General features: G+C 43.7%; 1 protein-coding gene across 1 annotated transcript in view; it reads left to right on the top strand.

Moving 5' to 3' along the window:
- Positions 1 to 209: 209 nt before the first annotated feature.
- LOC102065141 (deubiquitinase DESI2) overlaps positions 210 to 22356 on the top strand; it is a 53056-nt gene continuing 30909 nt past the window's right edge. The window contains exon 1 of the mRNA XM_005479954.4: positions 210 to 1735. Within this exon, the coding sequence (XP_005480011.1) occupies positions 1697 to 1735 (39 nt within the window). The 5' untranslated portion in view covers positions 210 to 1696. The remainder of the gene's footprint in view (positions 1736 to 22356) is intronic.

The following is a 22356-nucleotide window of genomic DNA, read 5'->3' as shown; positions in this document are numbered from 1 at the left end:
GTGAGCCCTTCTCCGGACGGGATGTTTCCCATGTGGCTGAAGACAGGGCTGAGGCATGCTGGGCTTTGCTGATGTAACATGCTCCCTGCAATTTTCATTCAGATCTGGTTGGCTGCGAGCTGGCAGAGAGCCTCAGCCTCAGACACGCCTCCTCCTCAGATGAGGTCATCGCAGCTTTTTTTTTTTCCCCTCCCGTTTCAGAAATCTGTTGTGTATGAACGTTTAAGGTCAGAGTGCTAATTTCCACACCACTGAAAATCTCTGGGAGCAGGAAATCCTTGGTCTCTCTCCCAGCTGCTCTCTTTCCCAGCACCATCACAGACTCTGCTCTCCCTTTAAAGAGAGAGGAGGAGCAAAAGGAAGATGAATTTACCGCAGTGCATTTTATAATTGATTCTCTCATCCAGTTCAGACAGGAGTGTTTGCTGGCAAGACATTGTAGAGCTTCACGGTCCGAACCCGAGTGTAAAGTCGCTCCAGGAAAAAAACTCCAGACCCTGCTGCTGCCAGAAGTGAAACTACTTGCCCTGCCCAGTCGCTTGGTCCCTTCCCCGCCCTCCCCTCGTGTGCCATGCAGGGATGCATCCAGCCAGCAGGGGACGGGGTAGGTTCCCTCGGCTGTCAGTCAGTAGGAGCTGCTCTGTTCGGGACAAGCTGATCGCGAAATAAGGACTGGCCCTGCGGAGAACAGAGCACAGAGAGCTGGAGTGTCCAGCCCTAGCCCCGTACCCAGCCTGGAAGCATCGTCTGCTCGGCATCGTCCTCCCTTCAGCCCCAGTCCGGTTAATCCTGCCTCATTTCCCGCGAAGAACTGCCTTCTAACTTCGGCGCCGACGCCAGGTCTGCCTGCACGTCGTGGGCAGGATGGGGGTTGCGGCATCCCCTCTCTGCCCCGGGGGCAGCCAGCCCCCTCCTCCTCTTCCTCCCACCGCCGAGCCCCGCGCTGGAGTCCCTTTGGCACAGCTTCTTCGCCATGTCCTGCCAGCAGCGGAGAGCCCTCAGCCGAGTGCCTGAGCGGGACCGGCCCCAGCGCCGCGGGCAGATCCCGGCTCCGGGCGGACCGGCCCCAGCGCCGCGGGCAGATCCCGGCTCCGGGCGGACCGGCCCCAGCACCACGGACAGATCCCGCGGTGTCTCCGGGCTCCGCCGGCGGGAGGAAGCTCGGGAGCTCGGCGTCCGCTCCAGCCCCGCTGCGTGCCTTGGTGCCCCGGGTTCCTGCGTACTGCTGGTAGCCCCCTGCGGTAGCGGCACTCAGCTCTGCCGAGAAATCTCCCCGCACGCACTGCCACCCACCTTGCTCACGGCTCCAGAAGAGGGTTTGTATTTGGGCTCAGAATCTGTCTTCTGTGGATCGGGATTTAAGAGCTCGGACGGTGCCTGGTTACAGTGGTGTATGAGTCTACAGACCCCCAGGTGCACTACAGAGTTAAAAAGAAACCTTGGATCTATCACGGCGTGGAGGGCTAAAATAAACCCTATACAACCAGCAAACCCAATCCAGGCCTTCCTGCCTCCCTGCAACCAACTTTACACACACACCCAACCTTGAGAATTCCCTCCTCTCCTCCTTCCTTCAGCGACTGTAGGATGAGGCATTTTCTTCTATCTGGCTCAGGGTAAAAGCATACCCTGGGGGCAGCAACACACATCTGGCAGGGACTGAAAGGTTTTAATCCAGCCTCCACTGCAATCAACAATGGCAAATGAACCAGTGATTCTGAATGTTTATGACATGGTGAGTATGAAATACTACTGACTGGGGGGCAGTGGGGCTGGGTGGGGGTTCATGCTTGGAGGGCAGGCACTGTACAAAGAGGAGCCAAGCACAGATCCCCAGAGAGGCTGATTCCCTCCCCCCTCCTCTTTTCCTTGGCCCAAACTCCTTATCCAAGCCTATCATCCTCTCATGTCAGTGTGACAGAGATGATGCTGTCCCTGCTTTTTTTTTTTTCTGTTTTTTTTTTTTTAGCGTTTAGCATATTTGTTCAGTTTACAGGTATTGTTCCAGATTTTCTGCAGGATTTTTCAGGAGCAGCACTGGGTGAGGAGAGGACTTTTTAATTTCCAGTGCTCCACTTAAGGAAGAAAATGTGGTCACCTCTGTATGTGTTAGAGATAATTTTCCTTTAAGTGAACAAGCATTACCAGGCTGTGGGGTTGGGGTCAGGATTTCATCTAAGGAGGAGAAACATCTGTAGAGTTGCGGTAAGAACATAATTTCTAATAATCTGGACTAATTCATCATATGCATAAGATTGTAGTTAATAATGTTCTCTGAAGGTTAATTGCAGCAATAAGAGTAAGAAATTGTCTGGTGAAGTTTCAGCATAGAAAGGGGCATGGGCACATGCTGCTCAGCAATATTTCCTGAAAGTTCACAGGGTAGCAAGTTTTCCCTGACCTCTTCTTGCAAGGGGGAATGCGAGTGGGTGTTTTCTATGCTAGCAAATCAGGAGGTCCAAATCTTGGCTCAAATCCCCAAAGAGAAGGCGGCTTGGCACAGCTTATTTGCTTGCTGGTCTGACAGAAGCTGAGGAGAATCATGTTCACATGAGAAGTGTTTTGATGATTATGTATTTCACCTTTGTTTTTTGATTACCAACTAATGATTTTTAAAAAGTAGTTTTCAGATCATCCACAAATTTAATACAGCTGTCTGGGGAAAATATGGCCTTACAAGGCCCAGGTGCTGACTGAGCTCCAAATATCCAGCTCCAGACCTTTAAGATTACAGCATAGATTTGCCAGGCAGTGACAAGTTTTACCAGGAAGCCCACAGAACAGTGTGGGTTTCCCTGCTGGGGAAATCCAGAGAACAGACACCAAAGAGATTAGGAGTGGGTTGCTGTAAAAGTCAAATGTCTTTTTATCACAAGAATCAAGGGATCTTTGTGAACTAAAGCAGGTGGGTTGTTTTCTGAGGGAAGAGAGAGTGGTAAAGGTTATTTAGGTAGGACTGTATCTGCATTGGTGAGCAGTCCAGAAAGCACAAGTACAGTGGACTGAAACTGCCTCTTCCAGAGCTATTATTGGTCAAATTGAGCAAGTCAGTGTAAAATCCTTCCCAAGACTTTGGTCTTGAGTGTTTATTGGTCAGTTGCTTAACAGTCTGAACTGTGAATTCCTCCAAGAAGTTCTTCAGCCAACTGAACCCAAATAGATGGTAGCTAGTCCCTGATAACAGGGGACTTAAATTGCAAATGCACATGAAAGGGTTTATCGTTAATCCTTTGAGGAAAATAAAGGACTTGTGTTGTGCTTTTATAATATCCACTGACTTCCTTGCAATTTTTTCAGTTTGTTCTGCAGCAGACTATGGCTTAAGCTTTCCTCTCTCAGCCCCTGTTGATCCATCCCAAAGCAGTGGATGTTTCACCACTAAGCTGAAGAGATCCAAATACTGGATGGACATGGCCTTTACCTTTTTATATTTGATTGACTGACACCAAAGATGAAGCCTTAAGTAATTAAGGCAGAAGGAGCTTGCTGTTCATGATCACTGTGTTCTGAGATGGACACCCAGACACAGTGAACAGAATTGAGGTCACCAATTTGCTTCAGACTGAGTAGTTTTTGCTGCTTAACAAACCATGGAAATAATCATGTGTAAGTACTAACTCCATGGGTTAACCAGTCTGTACACAGAAACCAATCTATTTTCATACAGCATCTGTTTGACTACCACTGAGTCACCTGTAGCTCAAGTCCTACCTTATGACTACTGCAGCTACATGCTTTTCCATTGCTGCTATGATTTTAACACCACGAAGCCTGGAATGTAGCCATGCAAAATCTGCACTTTGTTACACTGTGGTGGGGAATTGCGGGGGAACTGGGAAATGAGCACATTTGCTTGAATGACTGTTGGAAAACTAGCCTCAGTGGAAAAAACCCAACAACAACAACAAAAAAAAGACAGCTTGGAACAACAATTAACTGGATGTGAAGTTCTGCTTTCCTGACAAAGAACATGACCCCCGCAGGAAAACTTACCCCTAGGGCAGAAGTTCAATTATGGGTTTTGTGCAGCTATGAAATAGCCAGTCTGTGTAGTCTTGTGTATTCAAAGACTATAGCCATTTATCCTTTTACCCATTGGATATGAAGCAGGCTTCTTTAGGGAAAAAAGTACTGCTGTTTAATGAGGTGTTTTGCACAAATTGCTGAAGCAGGTAGATCTATTTGTAGGTTTGTTTTCTTCAGTATAAAATAATGGAGCAAAAAATGTCTGGGTATTCCCAGTGTTCTGAATATTGCCATCAAAAGCGACCTAGCTTCACCATCAGCACACAGGGTGGTTATACCCTATCTCACGCCAAAGAGCTTGTACACTTGCAAAACAGAGCAAGTGGACTTCGCTGCTCAATTAGGACAATGTAAAGAGTAGATATGCAGGACACTGAACTCTGATTTAATGTGTAAGTGTGAACACAGAATAACAACATGGATCATGGGTTTGGTCACCGATGAATCTCTTTGCCAGTCTGAATTCAGCTCTTGCATGGACTTAATCTAAGCCATCTGCTGGTTGGAGACCTGCAAGAAAGAATTAGGTCTATAAAATCTGTGACAGAGTTTGCTCAGATTAGTCACTTACCACTTTCCCTTCAGAGGGACAAATCAAATTTCCTTTCATAACTTCTTGCAGCTCTCTTCCCTCCAGTCTGTCTCAATATACTGTTTATCATGGAGCAGATCTTACTTAGACCACAGGCACAGGGTTGACTTTTTTTAGGCAGGATATCATCCTGTTCCTTCATCACTTTAAGTTTTTGTGGCTTACATTGGAATAATTTATTTAGTCACTGTACATTAATAAATGTTGCCTGCTTCAATCAGGCAGGAGAGTAACTGCAATTATTTCCTGGGTTTAAATCTTTAACAAACTAAACATATTCCACTAAAAATAGTTTTCTTGGAAGAGATTCAAGTTTGGGGGTTCTCATATTTTCAGCTTATTGCATAGCAGATTCATGCTATCATATAAGAGGCAAAGATATTCATATCACTATTGTTCCTCTTTTATTACAGCTGAGGTTGTCCTGAATTTCCTGTCTTTGCAGTTGATAACATGCAGAACTGTTTTGATCTATTGGCATTTTTGCTTACTCCTTCTGCTGGGGAAAATGAGCCTCTGGGATGTGCTGCAGAGGAGAATGAAAGCCCTGGTCAGCAGGGAGTCAGGGAGCAGTGATGTTCTAAGTCAATAATAGAACTTGTGGTCGTGAAAGATTAAGTAATGAACGGTCACTAGGATTTTTTTTCTCCTCCTCCACGTGTTGACCATACATTTATTTTTTGTATTTAACAAATAGAGAACAAAAGGCAAAATATTACCTTTGGGAGATTTTAATTAAATTCTGGCAACTCCTAATATAGATATATAAAATTAAATGCTTTGATTTTCCTTCAGATATTTGCGAGTCATCTCTGTTGAAAATTATTAGTCAAATCTGAATCATTTCAGTTCTCCAAAACACACCATTCACTCAAAGGCTTGCCATGTTCTTGGAAAGGCATGGCAGGTGTACCCTATTCTTATTTGCTCTCTGACCAGTCACAAAACTCATAAGAATTCCCTCTTCCATGAATAAGAACAGGCTAGGGAAAAATCTGGAGTGTTTTAATCTTCTTCACAGGCTTGTTGTGGAAGTAAGTGTAAAGATTTTGTGTTTAGCATTCGACTCTATCACTGACTCTTCATTTATCTAGATTCTTATTCATTCTTCTGTCTTCAAATCATATCAAACTCAGGGTACTGGGTAACAAAGCAGAATGGTGAGCTAACAGGGGCTTGGAAATGGGTTCCCCACAGTGCTATAGTGTATCTAACAGGAGTGCTAAACGCTCTTTTTTTCTAGGAGTGGTCAGACATAGCGCTGCACAGAGGTTTGAGGGATCAGACAGCCCTCAGGTGCTTGCTTTATGCATCTTTCTGGAGGTTTGAGTTGGCCTTCTGTGCTGATTTTTTGCTTGTTTGGTAGGACTGTGTTTAGATTATTCAACTATGCATATGCTGCATAATGGGTTCAGGGTTTGTAATCACTCTCGTGTCATACTATGATACTTTCTGTTATGGGCCCAAAAACTCTCTTGGTTAAAGGTCAGAGAGCCTAAATAGACCACTGCTGAGAATAAGGGAAAAGAGCAGAAAAAGCTGGATAACAGCAGAGTCCTGAGCCCAAGGTATGAGAGGTGTGTCCAGACTGCTTCAGTTTTCTTGGATACAACAATTCCCAGTGCAAATGCTCTTGGCTTTGGAAAAAAACCCTCATTTTTTTTTTTTTTTTAAAAGAAAGGTGTTATGGCAAATTTGGTGGCAGTACCCTAGATGTTTCAAATAAATCAGTCTGAGCAGCCTGGCAGTCTGTGCAGGTGAGGAAAACTAGGCTTTGTTTCTGCATCTCTTTTCCTCCTAGACTGCATCAATTTCATTTGCGTGACAACAGGATGACCTCAGGCAGGATAGTAGAGTGGGACTGTTCCCTTGCTCTGCTTGAATGCAGGAGCAGAGGGACAAGAAAAGCAGTTTGGTGATGCTGAGCACTGTGTTGTAATCAGTGCCTGCTTCAAGTCTGTGAGATGACAAAGTGTAACTAGACATCCTTCCCCTCTTGTGTCTTTGGAGAGAGGAAATCAATTGGAAGAAGAAGAAAAGATTAAAAAACTATTACAATGAGCCGCAGCTGAGTTCTTTCCTTCAAGAAGAAGGAATCCAAACATGTTATCTGATTTAAATCAATTAAGGAGAAAAAGAGGAAGTGGCATGGCCCAAGTTAATAAGTCCAGCAATGAAATGTGCCCATTTATGTATAGTAAGTGAATTTTTGTTGTCTTAGCAACAGCCTAGCGATGTGTTTTCCATTGGGGGAGCAGTCTGTTTGGATGTTGTCAGGGTGACAAGCTGGCTACCTGTATGTGCTACTGCAGATCTTCTCCAGCACTGCAGCCCTGTCACTGACTACTGTATGCTTATGCATGAGATGTCTAAAGAGCTGTCTCTTGACTGCACACAGGGCATTGCTCTCTCCAGCCCCAGCATTTATCCCATCAGCAAACTCACTGAGCCAGTGCTCTGTTTCCCAGTGGACTGACTTGAACTGACTTATCCAGGGCAACACAGGAGTTGACACTTCTGCTTGCCTTAGGAAAACTGCTCCCCAACATGCTCTCCTTTACACCAGCAAATGTAAGAAACCTGAGGAGAACCTTGGAAAGCTAAAGACAGTGTTAAAAAATGTGCGAACTCTGCTTCTGGAGCAAAAGCCTCATGGATCCTGTCATTAGCCCACAGTTCCCATATCAGTGCTCTTGAGTTGTTCCTGCAGGTGACAGTCTGACTTGGTGTCTCTAAAGCACTTATTTCAAGGCAGTCTGAACCCTTGTGGGGTCAGGAGACTCCTGTGCAGGATTTCAGGTGTAAGGCCAGAGGCTTAAAGTAAGGTCAGCTCTAACCCAGAGATATGGAAGATCCAGAGTTACTTTTGCTGTTACTGGAAGCTGTTCTTTAACCCATCCACAGGCAAAGCCCCAATCCCCTGGCCTGGCTCTGAGCAGCTCTGAGAGAAATGATTGCTTCCTCTTGAAACCATATGGAAGTTGGTTTCCAGTGATTTTTCTCTGGTGCTTTTTGGGCTTTCCCCTTACAGAAAGGCAGATTCCTTTTAGAACATGACACTTCTGTCAGCAGGATTTAGCTTCTGGCTCACTAGGCTGTCAAGGTTCCTAATTTTACTTGGCTATTCTTTAAAACAAACAAATAAGCCCCCAAACCAAACAAACCCTTCTTACTATTGATGAAAGCTGATGCGTTGACAGTACTGGAGCCTGTCATTCTCCTAACAAATAAATTTATGCTAGCAGTAGGAAAGCAGACCCTTCTGGCTCTACATCTCTACTACATCCCTAGTTGAGCTGCTCTGGTGTCATGGCTCAGCTGGTCATCCAGCTTCCTACTCAGGCAGCCCACAGGGACTAAGTCCTACATGCAGTGGGAGCCTCTGTAGGGGAGAGCTGAGCATTAGTGAGCTACCAATTGGAACAGCTGTCAGATCCATTTCCAAGTGTGGTGATCAGCAGGTATATGGCTGTGCATTAGTGCAATGAACTGAATTTAAATGGGTGTCTTAGGGCTGAAAGCTATGTTAGTGACCTGAACTGCCCTCATTCTAATTCTCTGTTTGTTTCAGTCCCTCTTGTTCCTGTCATTATGCCAAGATGACGTAGCTGGAGCTGGGGAGGGAGTCAGAGACCAATCAATACAAAAAAATCTATATTTTTGCTGGAGAAGAAAAAAACCCAAAATTCTCAAGTCTAATGATTCATTCTCTAACAAGTGGACTGAAACTGTTAGGAAAAGAAATATTTGCCACTGTTCTAACAACCACTGGATGTTTTTGAGCATGAAAGATCCAGGGCAGAGAAAGCAGCTATCTCCTCATTTCAGAGCTTTATCTATCAGCCCGTGAATCTGTGAGACTTCTCACCTCAGAGGAAAATATGAGGCTGCATCCTAAGATTGGAAAATTTAATTGGTAACTTAAATTTTAAACAATCTTAAGGTGCCTGAGAAAGCAATGATAAGGGAAATAGAAAATCTGAGAGGAATAAATGATCTCTGATAGGTGAGAATGCTGATCTACAGAAGCAAGTGTCTGATGCTAGAAATACTGAAAGCATTTCAGCCTGTTTAGTGCATTCATTGTGTGTGTGTCAACATATGAGTTGAATGCCGTGTGATTCCTGATAGATCCACATCTCTGGGAAAGAGAGGACCTGGCACAGTATAAGCTCTGTTGATTATATGGTTTGCTGAACCTTCAGCCTTGGATCTGTTACTTTGCTTTCTATATGGTCATACTTAAACTCACAAGGAACTATCAACCCCTTTGCTGTTCTCTTCAATATCTGCTAGTGAGTGACTTATACTGGATCCTGATGCAAGAAAATGAGGTTCCTAGATGCTGATTGCTGCCTTGGGGTTTAGAGTGTACGAGGAGCCCAATGTAGCCTTCCAGAGTGAATTACAGGCTTTGCCATAGTTTAGCTTTCCCTACTTACACAATGTTCTCCTAGATGTCTGTTCTTGGCTCATCTGTGTGTCTTGCTTTGTTTGGGATTACTTGGAGCTGATGAATTTATAATTGCCCTGTATTTGTCATCTCCCCCAGCTCTGGACTAGCCTGGTGAATGTGAGAAGTGACAGAAAGGAGCGAGATGTTAACCATGGGATTAATCTAATAAGTCATAACCTCTGTCATTAACCTCTGCTTTTGGGTAGCACCTGGGGCAAGAGCCTCAGCTATCTGCTCTAGTTCCATAAGAAGAGGCCTAGGTTGTGGGTATTTTCAGGCAGGGCTTTGTTGCTTTCTTAGCAAATCACTTTTCTAGAAAACAAAAGGCTCTACCTAGCAAAGCATCAATATAAAAGGACATTTTAGGACATTTGGCTGACCTCTGGATTTCTCTCAGGAAAGGTTGAGGTATTTTCCCTCATTGATCTTCTATCATAGCTATCAACTTTGAAGAGATGCCTTGACTATTTCAGGGCATTTGAGATGGCATGAAACACTCAGAGGTTTCATCATGAGTGCTGCTTATGTGCTGGGGCAGTAACAGTACTAGTTCTGCGTTTGGCTGCTACCATTTAGTGTGCTGATGCATCTGGGGTGACAGAGACCAGGTTAAAATCCCTGGGGGTGTCAAACACAGCTGCCTCTTCACACAGGTCTGCCAGAGAAGCAGACAGCAGGAACCTCTGGATTTGCTTGTTCTGGGTCTCTTGTGTGAAAATATTTCCGTATTGTTTGAAATGTTCACTTAGCAGAAGAGTGTGTATTTCCAGTGAATCCTAGCTGTTCCAGGAGGTTGTCCAGGCTGGAGCCAAGCTATAGTGCTACTCACACTTGTTCTGTGGTCCACTGAACATGTATTTTGTATGAAAGGAGTCTATTCCCTACTTTATACAATTCTAAATCTGCTTCACCACAAAGAAATGAGAAAGCTGGACTCCAGATACACTATGATAGATCAACCAGGCCGCTTCTCTCTGAGACAGGTGGAGAGTCAAATTCCTTCTGCCAGGCTGAGGTTGTTAGAAAGTTGGTTTGTACCCTCCTGGACAAGTGTCTGGGCTCCTGGTTATTAGGTACAAGCAGAAAGCATTTCCTCCTCCTGGGAATTAAGAGGTCAAGCGTGCTCTTCCCTCATCCTACTTGTTTGTTTGCAGTCAGGGCATTTTTAGACAGATGTCAGGCTTTGTTGTGCTGAGAGGATCTTTTCTGCCCTTCCTTCCTTACCTATCTACTAAGCCTGCAGATTCAGTTACATGAGGAGCTTTTTTTTCTGAGTCCGTCCCAGCACTAAGAATTCAAGGGCTATTATGCCTTTAGAGCAACCCTGTGATGGAGACATTGTGGAAAGGGGGGAAAGGCAGTGCTGAAGGTTTCCAAATCTGTGGAGGCCAGAGCTAAAAAGGCGTGTTCCAGGCTGAAATCCACCTACCCTCTGTCTCTAACTCTAACATTCATTGTTCTTGATTGCAGTACCATTTGCTGTACTTTTATTCACTCTAATTTTTATGGCTGCTTGTTATCCAAGACAGCTGGCTATCTTCTCTTTGGCAGTTCTTTGGATGTGGAATAGACCTATTTTCTATTGCTGGAGCACTGTGCCTTGTGTGCTGGCTACTGCAAGAATACTGGGGGACAGAGCATTGAGGAATAGGTTTTACTGAATTGAAACAGAACGGATGAATTCCAGTGAAAGCTAAGGAGAAACAGAGGCAAATTAAATGGGTCCACTTCAAGCTCAGGTGTTCTTGGGACCAGATGAAAGGAAATAGTGTAAATCCTTTTTTTTCCCCTTATATGTCTCATAAAAAAGAGCTGTGACTTCCACAGAGCAAAAGCCTCTGGAAGGATGAAAAAAATGCAAACCACATGGATCCCTAAAAATTTCAGTTGTTTTTATTGTCTGGGTCAAATTCTGTCTCCTCCCCTGGGCAGAGTGCTGCTGGCAGGAGGTGTTCTATATCATGGTAGCCAGAGGCCTTGGCAAACAGGCAGGACACCCCTGGGGGGGCAAGGGAGGACAGCCAGGAGCTCATCCCAGCCCTGTGTTAATTAGATTGGTTATACATCCCCCTGATGGCTGAGCGTGTACTCTTCTGTCCCTTGTATTCAGGCAGAGCTAATAGGAAGGAACATGTAATCAGAGAGCTGAATTGGGAGGTAAAAAAATGAATGGGTATGGGGAGAAAAAGACTCCTTACACATCTGTTTTTCAGTTTTTAACTGCACAGGATCAACTAAAAGTTTTTCAATACTCTTTGAAGCACCCTCTACTCTTGAGAGAAAGGCAAGGAAGCAGGAAGCAAGCTGGAGTAAAGGTGATATTCTACAGCTCACAAGTCCATCTGTGGCTTTTCAAGTGCTGTTTGTAATATGGCATGTTATTGAAATGCTTCAAGGATTCCCTTTGTAATGTGTAATTACTCTGAGATATGCAGTTCAGTGCCTATTGCAGCTGCTGTTCTGACTAATTTTAATGTGGTTAAAGCCTTTCGTGGATCAAAGAAATTTATGCAGATGAAATTTTAAAGCTAGTGTAAAGAGCAATTTAATAGTCTCTAACACATCAGGTACTTAAAAATCCTGTACTTGGTACCTCTGAACTTGGATTTTACCTCTCATACCCAGAGGACTTTGAAGCATATTTCTATCTGTCTGTTACCTCTCCTGAGATCTCAGAGGTGTCTCATTAAAGCTGGTGTTCAAGCCTATTAAATACATGAATGCAGCTTCTAATGATGCATCTCATTTAGGTGAGCTTGACATCAGGAGCTGGGAGGGATCATTGCTGCCCTGGTCCCCCAGTGCATGGGATAGTGAAAGCCACCTGGAGAAGTGCAGGATAATACCTTCTTCTGTGTTGGAAGATATCAGCAACGCATCTTGAGAAGGCGGCTGACTTCCAGGGGCACACCAACCTTGTCACCTTCTTACCCTACCAATCCCCTCCCTCCCTTCTGCAGATGGGAAGCATCTGTCCTTGAGCTCTCAGTCTCTCCAGCCAGTTAATTATTAATCATCGCAATATCCCTAGTGCCAAGCATCTGAACTGCCCATGAAGCATGGAGAACTATTTTATCAGTCAAGTCAGAAAGTTTTAGTGTTCTGCTACTCATTATTGTAAAGCTGTTGTTCTGTCAAAGAACTTAAGCACCCAGAAGTGATAGTTACCTCATCTAAGCCCACACCAGATGACCTGGTACTAGCAGGGGCAACAAATGTGCAAACTGAGAAAATGCAAGAGAAAGTTAAGCTTCTTTCATGAGTCTGGCAACAAAACTGGTGCTGTACCATGGGATGGGATGAGAATTGTAATGCTACTGCAGCTGCTGGTATATTGCCCATTATGAACACCTACCTACTAGAAACATACCTCAATATTTAGCTCTCTAAAAGATACCTGCTGGGCTGCTAAATCCTGGGTGCCACAACTAATTTTCTGTGACTGTTGGCTGGCTGTTGTGACTCTCTGTGGTATGATGCTGCTTGCCATTGCTTAGAATCAGAGAGACACTTGAGGTTGTATGAGCTCTAGGACTTCTCTGTGCTCTGACTCAGCTTCTGTGCTATTATAAAAGAGATACTGAGAAGAGACAGACCAAAGAATAGGCATGAAAGAAGAAAATTGCTGAACTTGTCTCAAGGCTCTTCTTACTACTGGGAATATTCAGACATGAGAACCTGACACCCAGCTCCTTCTAGCTGGGACAATTCTAGTGGAGATGGAATGGCACCAGCACTTCATTTCTGGTTGAGGCAAAATTCCACTTTCCTGCTACCTTTTAAAATCCTGCTGTGGGAAGCCTTGGGTGTTGCAGCTGAGTGGATCCATTAAGACAGATGATACACATGGCTTAAATTGTGCTCTTTAGGATCCCTAGGATATCATTAGCTCCTCAGGTACCTCTATGCTCTCCTCTGCCCTTCCTTCTATCCCAGGATGCCGTCATGCAGATTGAAAGAAATTATAGTGGATTGGATAGCATGCTTTTTTGTCTAAGTAAATTGATGATTGAGTATCAATAATTAGCACAGCAAGGGTCAAACTCTCTCTTCCTTCATTCTTCTCTAAGATACTATGTAGAAGACCAACTCTTATTTACATGTAATAATAGATGGTGATGGTTTTTTTCCTCCTTTCAATTCAAACATAACATTGTGTTCAATGACACCACAATGTTTTGTGGAAAGTACAAGTGCTTTGAACATGTGGGAATCAAAAAGCTCTAAACAGATTGTTTGATGCTGCCAACAAAGCATGTCCTTGGACTCTGGCCGAGAACAACCAAACCTTCATTTTGAGTAAAGCACTGGATGTTGAGAAAGGTTTGGGTATTTCTCTTAGTTTTAGTTCCCATCTCAATAGCATTTCTAGCAAGCCACTTCCATCTCTTTGCCTTGAGTCATCTCACCTGTAAGATAACCTATTTATGGGATGCTTAGGTGTTTAACACTCTGACTGCTTTTTTGGCACCTGAGATGTAGCTGCCTGGGTGGGAATGATTCCCATAGAGATGGGAGGCAGCAGCAGGATTTCTGGGTGTGAGCTGAGGGGCAGCAGCCCTGCATCCTGCTGTCTGCCTGACCTGTGTCTGGGTGAGCATATGCCCTCCTGCTCCATCCCTCCTGCCTGCCCTGGCAACTGTTCCTGGCCTTCCTGTCAATCAGGGGGTGGTGGTTCCAGACCCTGTTCACCAGAGCCTGCCTGGTGAGGATAGGGGATTTTCTGAAGCAGTCACCCACCACACCTGCTGCCCTCTGGCCACAGACAGCAGATGAAGTATTTAGAGACAGCTGCTATTTCTGTCATTAGCATACAGACTTCCTGGGAGAAAACTGCTGAAATCTGTGACAGCTGAAATCTGAGTCAGAGGAAGCTTTTTACTTCAGCATGTACAAAAGCAAGGGGAAAGTGGGGGAGGGAAAAACAGAGCTCAATTTGCTATTCATTTAGTTCTGTCAGGAAAGCCCAGGCAAATCAAGATGATGGCGTGTGAATTGCAAACATGCAGGTTGCAGCATGGTGGATGTTGTTCAAGGGATGGAAGGTGCAGAAGAGGTGGGTAAGAAGACAATGCACAATGAGGGGGCTGTGTGACAGGATACATCAGCTCCCCTGAGCAGCTCTGTGCTCTGGCCCTTGCTGATGGTGCTTGACAATTTAAAGCAAATGTATCTCCATGCTGTGTTGCTGTTGCAGGGGGTGGAACAGGATATCCAAAGGATCTGCTTAGCCTTTTCCACTCCAGGGCATGATCCTTTCTCAGTCTTCTCCGGCGTACTTGCCATTATTTCCCGGGAGAAGGAAAAGGCTGTTATTCCCAATGTGCAGCTGAGGCACTAGCTTGCAGAGAGGCTGGCTTGTCTGATGATAGGACATGAGGAAGGGAATGAAGCTGTGTCAGGGGAAGTTCAGACTGGACATTAGGAAAAAGGTTTTCACTGAGAGGGTGACTGGCCACTGGAAGAGGCTCCTCAGGGAAGTGGTCACAGCACAGCCTTGCATGTACAAGGAGCGTCTGGACAACATTTTTAGTCATTACAGTTTAGTTTTAGGTAGTCCTGAGAGAAGCAAGGAGTTGAACCTAATGATCCTTATGGGTCCCCTCCAATTTGAGGTATGATATGATTCTATGATTAGATAACTTGTTGTGCAGTCCCTTGGGTTTTGATGTGGAGTTAGGATTGTGACACTATTCTTATTCTTCTCCAGATGTAGCTGCTGAAAATGGTCTGATTTCTTTTTAAGGACTATGTTAGACATTTGAAAGCAAAGTTTTTTACTGCAGCTTCCAAGTTTACCTGTGCTCTCCTTTGGCAGAGTTCAGACACCTTCCAGCACTGAAGGGAACTGTGGGTCAGAACCACTCTTCCAGCACTCAGTCTTTTCAAAATGAAAGTGCAGGTCCTCTATTGTTATCATGATTTCCCGTTTGAAAGAAAACTCCCAGGATTTAATGTCATACTGTGATGCCAACAGGATCAGAGATGGCTCTTTCCAAACTGATTAATTTACAGAGCATCTCTGATGATACAATTCAAGAAGCTCTCTGAAAAGGTGTCACTTAGTAAACAGGGTAAATGAGTCAGAGCACGAACGATTAGTGCTCCCCTTTCCCCCCTGTGACTCTGTATAAGCTTTGGACTGAGATAGGAGGAGGTAAAGGAGAAACAGTCACTCCCAGTTCTGCCCAATGACTTGACAACAGGATTACATTCATGTTAATCCATCAAAATTTATCCTCTGCTTTACAAATAAAAACAATTGCTCTAGACAAGCCTGAAGTCTTTATGCTGATGTGTTTACACAGGGTATAATTTAATTTGATGGCAAATAGATTTGAAAGTATTCTTGTTTAACTTGGTACTGGACTAAATAAAATGCTACCTACGATTTTGGGGGTATAAGAACACGGGGGTTACAGGAGGTGATGTGGTTAAGCACTGCATGCACATATGTGCTCTGGGGACAGCTTGACAGACTGCAGGGTTTTGGAAAGAACTAGTCTAGCAAAGGAGCAGGGAGGAGAAAGCATCTGCCAGTAAATAGATGGATAAAGATGTTTTGTGCTGCTTTTAAGGAGCACCAATCATCTTTATAACTTTGACAGGTGGCAGTGGGGCAGGAGGGGAGGAAGAGATTCAGAGAATTGTGTGGGTGGTGAAGAAATTAATCCTAATGAATTGGAAGAGCAAATCCACAGTGGGCAGAAAGCTTTGGATTTCTGCCCTGCTGGATATGAATAAATAGAAGAGAATCCCTTTTGCACGCAAGAGCTAATTGGGCAATTACAGTGTAATCTCAAAACCTTTGCTTAAATTGTATTCTGACTACCAAAGTGTGAGGCAGATTCTCTCCCACAGGTTCACAAGGCTTGCCCAGTCTTTCAGACAGATGAAAGCTCATCTTTGAAACACCTCCCCTCCTTGTATTTCCAAGGTTTCCTTTCCATGTTTTTGTTCTTATTCACAGAAAAGAACACAAACGTAAGAACTGCCAAACTGTTTCAGACCAAGCATCCATCTAATCCAATTTCATTATTCTTCCCTCAATTCCTGCTTGTGATCACAATTGGGAGATGGAGCAGCACAAGCATATATGACACTTCCTTCTAACACATTCACACATTTTTAGCTCTGGGGCTTCTCTGAACTTGACCTCTGCTTCTTTACTAGGCCTCCAAAGCTCTTTCTTCCATTCAGTTTTCCTGAGCAAATGTAACATTCTATATCAACAGCCCTTGCTGGTAGCTTGCAGGTGTATTACTTTGTGGTGAAAAGCTAAGTCCTTTTCTGATATCCTCACTACTCCTACTTCTATAAAAATAAAACTGGGAGGTTACAGCATGGGAATCTCACCAGTTTTATTTTGGAGGAAACAAGAAAATTCTGATGGAAAGATTAAATTAATTTTTTAACAGTGGGTGTCCTGTTTGAGTTCTCCTTGTGCAGCTTTGCCGTCACTTGGCCCTAAAGGCTTCTCTTCTGACCTGTTGAAGGAAGGATTGAAGAAATAAATGTTACTGGAGAGGCTATTCTTTTAATTTTTAGGTCTGTCTTTCTAGAAGTGAAAATGTTTTCATCTGCTCTTGAAAGCACAGGGTCTTGAGACAATTTGACTGAGGAATGATCAGTGACAGTGCTGCCTGCAGTGCTCTCTGCTGGACACTCAGGTTCTCCCATCCCTAATTTGTGTGTTCATGATGTCTAAATCTTTATTGCGACTGCACTTGAACTAAGATTTGAGTGCCACAATGCTAAGCAGTTCCACATACTGAAGAAACAGAGCATCGGTATGCTTCCAAGATCTTGGCTATTCTTAAGGCTTTAAACCTCAAGACTGATTCCTGTTTACTTGAAGCATCTTCCAGAGGCTCACTTGTGACATGAATCATGTTATTCTCCATCCCATCTCTCTGCTGAACCTAGCTGGCATTCTTTCTCTCGTGAGTGCTTTTCTTTAGGACTGGCACCAGCGCAGCAATTCAGCACCAGGCTGGTCTTGCTCATGTCTGTTCTGCAGCGCCATTTGATCACACAGATGAGGAGCATGTGCCTTGCTAGGACTGAGCTGGAAGGGAAAGCAAAGAAAATATTTGCAAACACGGGTGCACAAAACCCATGGTATAAGTGTTCAAGTGAGGTAGAAACCACAGCTACACAATTACACAAAATAGAAATGAAGCTCATGTCAGAGTAGATGGTCTTTTTTTTTACAAAGAGAGAGGAAAAAGCATGCATTGCTGGCTATTTTCCTCTATCCAGCACTGTTTTCATACTTGATCACCTGGACATTGCTGCTGCAGGGTAGCAAACCAAGCTGTGTGTTTACCCTTGTTGTTTACCACTTACAAAGGCACTTTGGAAGATAATGTAAGTTGAGAGTTAAAAAAATTGCATCTTCTCTAGCTTACTTGCTGAAGAGGGCTGTCTTCTGAGCAGGCTAATTATTGCCACAGAAAGCAAAGGCATTCCTAGGGATTCAGCAGCACACTTGTGTAAGTCATCATGTTCTGGAAGAGGAGATTAAGAGAAAATTGTTCCTATAAGAAATTTTTCCAAGGACCAATCTGCAGTGCTGTACCTTTGGTGCAATACTGGGCTTGTTTCTAGGCTTGATTACTAAAATAGCATATGTGAAAGGAGATTGTTGGATTTGTGCAGCCTTGGACGTGTTTGCATATTGCTAGCCAGCCACCTGATGGAAAGCAGAGGGTTAAAATACTGCTGTTCTCTAAGGCTTTGTTGTACACATACAGACATTTATGTTTGCAGATGTGGTGCATGAGCAAATATGTCCTGTTTGCTTGTGAAGTTTTCTCAATGTTCTCCTGTGGAAGGAGGTAACGCTCTCCTTACAATATGCCGGTGTTTGCCTTGTCCTGCTGTTGATGATTCATTTGTGATACCAACAATGAGCCGTAGCCATGAACTGGGATTCTATCCTATTTCACAAAGACACTTTGTAAATAGGAGCCAGAGAAAGAGTTCTGGCTCCAAAGAGATGATGAGCTACTTCTCTAGATCTGATAGGAAGCATGAGAAGAGAGATGGGTTTATGAACTCCATCTGGTGACACTAGCCCCTCCTGAGATCTCCCAGTCATGCAAGCAGTCTTTTGGTCATGATGCCCAGTTTTATATTATCTTGGGGATTTTATCCCTTTGTGGTCTCTTACAGTAAGAGAAGCTAAACAAGATTATTGTGGTGTTAAAGGGAATCACAGTAAAATGAATTATAAAAATGCTACTCAACTCATACTTCATAGAGCAAATAGAACTTTCACATAAGATGAAATATATCAGGCTGGGCTGCTGATCTTATTTGTTTGATGAATCTGTTTACCTCTTGCATGCATCCATCTAACTTGGGAGAAGGCAGATATATGGAATGGGAACTGAATGGTCTCAGACCTATCCATTCATCACCTGCATGACTTTCATTGCTAGAGTGTTCAGATCACTTCCCTGCTAGATAGGAATAGAAATCTTTTTTTCTCTTGGTTTACTGGGTAATTAACTTAATTTATGGCTTTATGACCATTTGTATTCCTTAGCTTGCATGAGTGAACTTACAGAAAAGCAGCTCAAGGGAACTGAAATCCACATGTGCTGTACAGTACCCTTAATCACTTATGCAAGTCATGTCTGTATCAAAGGTGAGACCAACTGAATGGGGTTTTGCCCTTGTTCTGCACTATGGATCACCTTGTTCACCTCTCTGGAAAGAGGGTGATGACATTTTTAGGTCTCTGATTCTCTGAGAAGAATTTCTGGGTCAGTATGGAACATGAGTTGTGTATAGTGTCCTATTATGAGCATGTGCTCTTATTTTAGATAGTAATGAAAATGGGGGTGTGCTTGGAGTGTGCTTCTTCACTTCCAGATATAAGTTGCAATCTGCTTTTGAGAAAGTTGACAATGGCTGACTTCCTCAGGCCAAATAAGGCTTTGTTTTTCTACAGTAGATATCTAGGCATCTAGAAGGATCCAGATATCTTAGAATACCTTCTTCTTAGAAGGGCCAATCTATGGAGTCAGCTGAATCTGAGGGCAGAGGTCTTAGATATTAGAGCATGTTGTGAGCTAGGTGAGGCATCACAGTGCTTACCTCTTTCTCCGACATCAGCCTGGCCACAGTTCAGATTAGATGTCCACTCTGCATGCAGGAGAAACATTTGGCAGCTCTCTGAGGGATCTGGCAGACAACACCATTTGCACTCCATGGTACAAATATGCAACCCTTTCTCTTTTCACTGAAGCAAACAGGAGCCAAGATGTAGTTGCAGTATCTAATGGATTTTTATAGAAATAAATACTAATGGGGGTGGTGAGGAGGAGACAGAGGGAGGAATATTCCCAGAGAAACTAGTTACATAAGGCAAATTCTCCTCTTTGGTCTTATTAAAGTATTTCCTTATCTTACCTTTTCTCCTTCAATTCCTGATCTTACTGGGTATATTTCAGATGTGTAGATACTGTAAGATGCCACTCTGTGAAGGATGCAGTTGTCTGAATCTCTTGGGTCATTTCAGATCTGTTTCTAGATTTATGCAACATACAGCAGACTAGCACAGAAGATTTGCTTTAATACAAGTGTAAAATTGCTATTGTGCCCAGAAGAAAGGAAATATTTAGGGCAGCCTGAATACTAGTCCAACACCTGCTGTGCTGTTTACGAGGTGGGGGTAAGGAGAAGAAAGAAAGGACAACTTAATGTTTTCCAAAGAAGCTTCACTGTCAGGTTTCTGCCTCTGCCTGTGCAATGGTGTGTGTGCCCCTTGGGAGGAGCAAGCACAGAGGCTGTCCCTTTGAAGGGACAAACACCTGCATTTTAACCTGAAGTGGTTTGCACACAAAACAGTATCTTCATAGTGCCAAATGTTGTTGCCTCAATGCCTCACAGTGCTGCCAACAGCCACTTCTGTCTTTCAGCAAGAGATGGCTGTTAAATGCTTTTCGAGCTGCACATCCAGTGCTGCCCATTAAATAAAGACACAGGGAATTCTTGGGGGAAAGAAAAAAACAACAGAAAACCAAACTTCCTGTAGCCCCCACCGAAAACAAAGCAGAGTACATTACATCAGAGTTGTTAAGACACTCCCACAGCTTTTTAATTTGTTTAATTTAATTTAATTCCCAGCCACAGTGGCATGCTGCACATATTAATCATTCTGTTGCATCTTCATATGGGGGGAGCAAAAGTATCCCTAAAACACTTTGTCAACATCCAGTAGGTAAATGCCAACAATAAGAAATTTCCTCATTTCCTAAGCTACTCATGTTTACTATATTTGGTAATTTTAAATAGTGTTACAATCACTCAGCAGAGAAGCCCTTGGGTCATGGGTTATAAACAATTTTCTGTCTGAACTTCCTGACTGCTGTTTCTGTATCAGTTTTGTGCCTTGTAGACAATAATTATTCCAACAACCCATTTTGGCATTGAGTTAGGTTATACAGTTACCCCTTCTTGAGACAGTTCCCTTCTCAAGGAAATGTTCCTTGCTTTACTGTTTTATATTTTTTCCTTCTTCAGACCAGCAGAAGTGGGTTTTGAGGAAAGATGTGTTTGAATCTCCATGCACAGCAGCATTTTATCATTGCTATATTCAGGTTCCTGAATATTTTCTGTTTTATCTCTTAAATTCTAATCTGGAGATATCACTGCAATGCGATTCCTCAGTAGCTGTGCTGAGGAAGAGCAGAGAGAGAGTATACAATAATGGCAGAAATGCACATGTATCCATTTACCTGTAAGAGGTGCAAAGAGATGAGACACTGTATGACATTGGCACTGTATTTGAAGAGTTTTATCCAAGACAGGACAAACGCTGTAGGGTAAAAGGACAGGTTGCTGGCTGCAGGAATCTGTATTTTCCAGTGTTTTTCTAAGCTAAGCTGGTTAGGCACCCTGCCAGCCAGGCAAGGGCCCTGGAACCTCTCCAGGAAAAACCTCAGCTCACATTGTGAAAGGGTTTCCCCTATCTATGCTGCAGAATAGATTCTCTTCTCAGAAGCTTGGAGACAAATATTGATTTTTTTTCTTTTGCAGTAGCAAACTATTGTTAGTGGCATGCAGTCAATTTCTCTCATGGACACTATGAGGTATTTTGAATGTGTGCCACCAAAGCCAGCATGGAGTATAGATTTAGTGCAAGCAGGCCCTGCCATGCTCTTCTCTGATCTGCTCTTGGCTCAAAGGACAGGCACAACTGGCTTTGGCAAGTGAATGGGAACGACACTGAGTGAGAATTTACATGCCTATACAATGTATAATTTTGATTCTACACAATCCTTGCACAAAGAGAAAATCTGGGGAATCTCACATTCTTTTTTCCCTTTCTTGTAAGGATCCAATTCACCTGTGGGTAGGTTTAACTCCTGGCTATGAGATGCTAATGCTGCCATTAGGAATCCCCAGGGTGAGTCCTACTTTGTGGATCTTCATCCTTATTGGGGGGTCTCCTTACCTGAGTGTGGAGGTCACACTGTAGTGGAATGGGAAGGTCTTCCATTCAGATTGCTGATAATGATGGTGTTAAACACTTCAGGGTAGATGGGAATTGGAAGAAGAATTTGGAGGATCACAGTTTTGAATGTGAATGTAGTATCATGTTGATGAAATTTCAGTTTTGAACCTGGTCTGGAGTAAATCTGTGGTATGTCCCTAGCAGAGCAGGGAATCCCTCTCAAATTCTTGTTTGGCATCCCAGCTGTGGAAACAGCATGGTGAGGGGTGTTTGAAACTATACTGTAACTTGAAAGAGATTAGTGTTTTGCATGTTCTCATTAGAAATGTTGGTGTGCCTGGGGTAACCAAAAAGCAGGTATTTGTGTTTGCCCAGGCAGGAACATCCTGGGCAAAGGAGGGCAAGTCAATAAGGAAGAATCAGTGACATATTAGCATTTGGCTATCATGGAAGAGAAATTCAGGAACCTGAGCAGGGATTTAGACAAGCCTTTGGAAGGAAAGTCTTAGCTGCTGGTTTATTTGGTGGCATGAATCTCTCACTCTCTTCTGCTGGGCAGTTTACACGTGCACGCATCACTTTGATGGAAAAGCTATGGCTGGTGATTAGGGTGTTCATCTTGGCTTTGAAAGATTGAAGTTCAACTTTCTGCTGATAATCTGTCAGAGCAGAGATGAACTGTGCTTTTCAGCACAATTTTTGAGGGATATGCTACAGCTGCTTGTCAATCAGCTGTTCTGTGGGGGACCTGGGGTGCATGGTACCTGCAGCCCAATACTCTGAGCAAAGCAGATGCCTTGGCCTGGGCAGGAC

Source organism: Zonotrichia albicollis, chromosome 6, assembly GCF_047830755.1.
Source record: "Zonotrichia albicollis isolate bZonAlb1 chromosome 6, bZonAlb1.hap1, whole genome shotgun sequence".
NCBI classification, from domain to species: Eukaryota; Metazoa; Chordata; class Aves; order Passeriformes; family Passerellidae; genus Zonotrichia; species Zonotrichia albicollis.
Note: the sequence above shows the minus strand (reverse complement) of the source record. Positions and strands in the feature narration are given on the sequence as shown.